The sequence below is a fragment of the Elephantulus edwardii genome, unplaced genomic scaffold (assembly GCF_000299155.1).
Source record: "Elephantulus edwardii isolate Elephantulus edwardi_28Jun2011 unplaced genomic scaffold, EleEdw1.0 scaffold00129, whole genome shotgun sequence".
Taxonomy (NCBI): Eukaryota; Metazoa; Chordata; class Mammalia; order Macroscelidea; family Macroscelididae; genus Elephantulus; species Elephantulus edwardii.
The window spans coordinates 6,074,243-6,078,737 of record NW_006399879.1 but is presented as its reverse complement, the minus strand read 5'-3'; the positions used below and the strand labels follow the sequence as shown (position 1 = coordinate 6,078,737).

The window sequence follows — 4,495 nt, the reverse complement described above, 5'->3', positions numbered from 1 at the left end:
GGTGGTATGTTCACAGCACAGCCCCTCAGGCGTACACCTGCCCAGCCCACTTCACGTCCCTGAAGGTGGTATGTTCACAGCACAGCCCCTCAGGCACACACCTGCCCAGCCCACTTCACGTCCCTGAAGGTGGTATGTTCACAGCACAGCCCCTCGGGCGCACACCTGCCCAGCTCACTTCATGTCCCTGAAGGTGGTATGTTCACAGCACAGCCCTTCGGGCGCACACCTGCCCAGCCTGTCCCTGAAGGTGCTATGTTCACAGCACAGCCCCTTGGGCCGCACACCTGCCCAGCCTGTCCCTGAAGGTGGTAGTTCACAGCACAGCCCCTCTGGGTGCACACCTGTCCAGCCTGTCCCTGAAGGTGGTATGTTCACAGCACAGCCCCTTGGGCTGCACACCTGCCCAGCCTGTCCCTGAAGGTGGTAGTTCACAGCACAGCCCCTCAGGCACACACCTGCCCAGCTCACTTCATGTCCCTGAATGTGGTATGTTCACAGCACAGCCCCTCTGGGTGCACACCTGCCCAGCCTGTCCCTGAAGGTGGTATGTTCATAGCACAGCCCCTCGGGGCGCACACCTGCCCAGCCTGTCCCTGAAGGTGGTATGTTGACAGCACAGCCCCTCGGGCGCACACCTGCCCAGCCCACCTCACTTCCCCACTCATGCTGCCCTGACCCAGCAGATGCTCTGTACCTGGCCTGGCACTAAAGGGAGACTGTGTGTGGCACTGTAAGGACGTAGCCGCTGGTGATGGCGTTACCCTCTGTCCCCTGACTCCAGGTGAGCAGGGCTGCGGGTTAGCTTGTGTGCATGGCTTCTCACTGGCCCTGAAGATTTGGGCTCCGGGAAGGGAGAGCCGTGGTGAGGAAGGTGCAGCTGACAGCACACCTGTTCTGAGACACAATGTGCAATCTTCTCAGAAGGACTTCCAGGCCCAGGGCCATGAGCAAGAGGACTGGACATGAAGGGCAGTGCCACGTGTACCAGCCACTGCTGGGCGGAGGGGGTCTGGGGGACACTGTCCACCACCATGCCTGGGGGCTGCTGGGCGGTGAAGTGAGGCCGGGGTGGCCTCCTCCGACAGCTGGGGGGGGGGGGGGGGGACACTGGACAGTAACGAGGAGGCTCTGTGCACCCACAGGCGGCTGGAAACTGTGCAGTTTATTACACGGGGCACGAGTGCCTGCTCCCCAGAGGGCCTCACACGTGGTCCACAGCTCAGGATGACGCCTACTCCGGGTCCTTCTCGCTGCCACCGGAGCCCAGACAGCCCTGCAACACACAGCAGAAGGGACACGGAGTTACCCCGAGGGCAGCCTGGCTCAGTTGCCAGCTAAGATGCAGTTAGAAAACCTCTGCTGTCGTTAAGTGTTGTCAAGTCAAGCCTGTTAACAACAGATCTGAGCCCCGTCCCATCCTGCGCTGCAGTCACTGTGTCAGCCCACCCGGCTGAGGGGCTTCCTCTCTTTCGCTGCCCCTCCACCTTCCCAAGCATGATGTCTTTTTCTGGGGAATATGCTCGCCTAGCATCATGCAATTATTGAGGAGTAATGATGTCAGTTTAAGGACTAAGGTGTATCTGCTTCAGCCCGTGGTCTTTCCGATTACTTGCTACACATCTGAGAGCTGGACAATGCATAAGGATGACAGAAAAAGAATTGATGCCTTTGAGCTGCGGTGCTGGAGAAGAACACTGAACATTCCATGGACGAACGGATACGTCTAGGAGAAGGTGCAGCCGAAGTGCTTTTTGGAGGCAGGAATGATGAGGCTTTGTCCCACATACTCTGGGCATGTCGCTAGAAGGTGCTAGTCCTTGGAGAAGGACACGATGCTGGGAAGGGTGGAGGGTCAGCGTAGAAGAGGAAAACCCTCAACCAGGTGGACTGACATGGTGACTGCTGCAATGGGCTCTTGTGTGTCAGGAAGTGTGAGGACGGCACAGGACAGGACTGGGCTCAGATCTTGTGTTCCCAGGGTCACTAGACGTCATACTTGACTCGATGGCCTCTAACAACAACAAGCAACATGTGCAAAGCACTTGAAACCAGGCTTCACCACCTCTGCCTCCAGGAGCACTCCGGGTGCACCTTCTCCAAGACATAGCTGCTTGTCCTTTTAAATGCTCCTGTGTACCTGAAGATGTGGAGACCTCGTCCCACACGTACCAACATCCCAGCGCTGTGCCTTTTACATCTGGGACGTCACACTTGCTCAGATTTGCACGATCTGCAGGCGAGCACGTCAAGCAGCCGCGTGTGGGGGGCACACGGCAGCTCTGTGTGACAGTCACTGGACACTTTGGAGCCTCCAGAGGAGCTCCCCTTGACAGTTCCCACGAGTGGGCAAGTCCTGTGATCCCGGCAGACCAGCCGCCCAGGCCTAGCCCCCAGCGCAGAGGTGACCGTGGCGGGGGCTATGACGGGCCAGCTGTGCAGCTGTGGTTGTTGTGTACCGTCGCGTCAGATCCTACCAACTGTCCAGCTGACCCTCCAGCGGGTTTTCAGAGGCAGTAAACTGCACAGGAGGAGACTGCCCGTCTTTCTCCTGTGGACAAGCTGATGAATTTGAACTGTGTACCTTTTTTTCCCTTCTCTTTTTAAATTTTATTTTATACTGGTTTACATACAAAGTTCATAAAGTTCACATACATTGTTTTTCACACTGGACCTTTCCCCTTTTCTTTACCTCTCCTTCCCTCCAGCCATCAACTTGTGTGACCCTATGTTTAGACCCCCTCCTCCCCTCCTTGGATCCCCATACACGCTCTACAATTAATGGTTTTATACAGTATTTGTCCTGATGGGACTGAGTTAGTTCACTCAGCAAACTGCGCTCCAGTCCCTGCCAAGTTAGGTAGTAATTTACAGAATCATTGCCCCTGCGTGCTGCGTAGCATTCCACTGTGGGAATGTACCATCATTTCTCAAGCCAGTCTGTCATGATTGGGCATTTGGGCTGTTGCAGCTATGGTGAATAACACTGCTATGAACACTGGTGAACAAGTCCCTTTCTGGGCCTCAGTTCTCATATTCTCAGGGCATGTTCCCAGCAGTGATGTCGACAGCTCAGTTCGGCACCACGGAGCCATGGTCTCGTGGGACACCCTGGTTGACGGGCTGACCAGCATGTTCAGGGCTCGGTTCTCCCTCCTCCTTGGCTACATGCTCCTCAGGTCTGAAAGGCCTCCAAGTGACCACCTAAGGCATGACGACTGGCCTCGGTTTGCCTGCAGTGGTCACACGGCCCTCAGAGTGGACGCGAGGCTGGGAGGGTGCACGTGGAGACCCTGAGCTGGTGCATGGGAGGGACCACCCCCGAGAAACCCGCTGGAGGGGGAGGAGGCGGGTCCGACTTGAGGGCAATGACCTGATTCTCAACAACATCAATAAAAAATAACATTTTTCAATCGCTCACAGTAGTTTACCAGTCTCCTGAGCAGCCTGCTGCAGAAGACGGTCTTCGGCCTGCAAGGCGGAGACTGACAAGCCTTCCACTCCGGCTCTTCAGGTTCGCTCTCATTGAGGTCTCGGAAGCAGTGGGACTCAATGATCTGCACACACAGGGGTGGACGGAGAGGCTGCTGAGGTTCAGGGGGAGCGGAACACCCGTCATGCCACCGTGATCTCCTTTCCTGGATGCGGTGCCCTGCCCCTAACCTCTACTGTACCTGGTGTGTCCCCCTCTATCTCTGCGGGCACCTGCACAGCAGGTAGGCCTCGGGCCACAGCTGCCCAGCATGGCCCCCTTGCTGGGAGGGGGCTGGGGGCAAGCCAACCCCATAAAAGCACTTCTGTGTGTTTCCTGTAAGTGGGGGCTGGCCTACGTCAGAGGTTTTCACAACTTGACCTCCCCCAAAAGATCCTTGAATAAACCTCTCTCTGTGAAAGTGCTAAGAACAGATACGCAGGCTTGCACGTTGGCCCTCCTACACTAGGGGCACCAGCAGGGCCTGGCCGGCCCCCAGGACAGTACCTCGTTCTGCCAGGGGATGGAGACACAGCCCGTGACAAACTTGGCGTAGAATTCCGCATCCCTGCTGTCCAGGTGCACGCCCTTCACAGTGGAGAACTGCTTGATTTCCCAGATGTCCTTGCAGTACAGGGCATGTGGCTGGACACAGGACAAAATCACCCACCAGGAGGTGGCCAAGCAGGCTGCACTTCCTCAGTCACAGATGACGAAATGGCCTGTCCCCCGCCCACCCCGTGATCACACACCCAGGCCCACCCACATCCCTCAGAGCAGACGGCACTGAGCACTGGGACACGTGTCCTCTCTCCCACCCAGCTCTCACAACCCCTGGCCCACCCACACTCCCTGTTAGAGTGGACGGCACTGAGCGTTGGTGTGGACGCGTGTCCTCCCCAGCCCGCTCTGGCCCACCCATGTCCCCTGGTAGAGTGGACGGCACTGAGCGCTGGTGTGGACGTGAGTCCTCTCGCCCACCTCACCCTGGCCCACCCATGTCCCCTGGTAGAGTGGACGGCA

General features: G+C 57.5%; 1 protein-coding gene across 1 annotated transcript in view; it reads right to left on the bottom strand.

Annotated features, from left to right (window-relative positions):
* Positions 1 to 4,495, bottom strand: part of GRK4 (G protein-coupled receptor kinase 4) — an 82,513-nt gene that overhangs the window by 1,039 nt on the left and 76,979 nt on the right. The window contains exons 14-17 of the mRNA XM_006893658.1: positions 3,980 to 4,117; positions 3,432 to 3,557; positions 1,239 to 1,276; positions 893 to 1,088 (exon numbers count right to left, since the gene is read on the bottom strand). Coding sequence (XP_006893720.1) covers positions 893 to 1,088; positions 1,239 to 1,276; positions 3,432 to 3,557; positions 3,980 to 4,117 — 498 coding nt within the window. The remainder of the gene's footprint in view (positions 1 to 892; positions 1,089 to 1,238; positions 1,277 to 3,431; positions 3,558 to 3,979; positions 4,118 to 4,495) is intronic.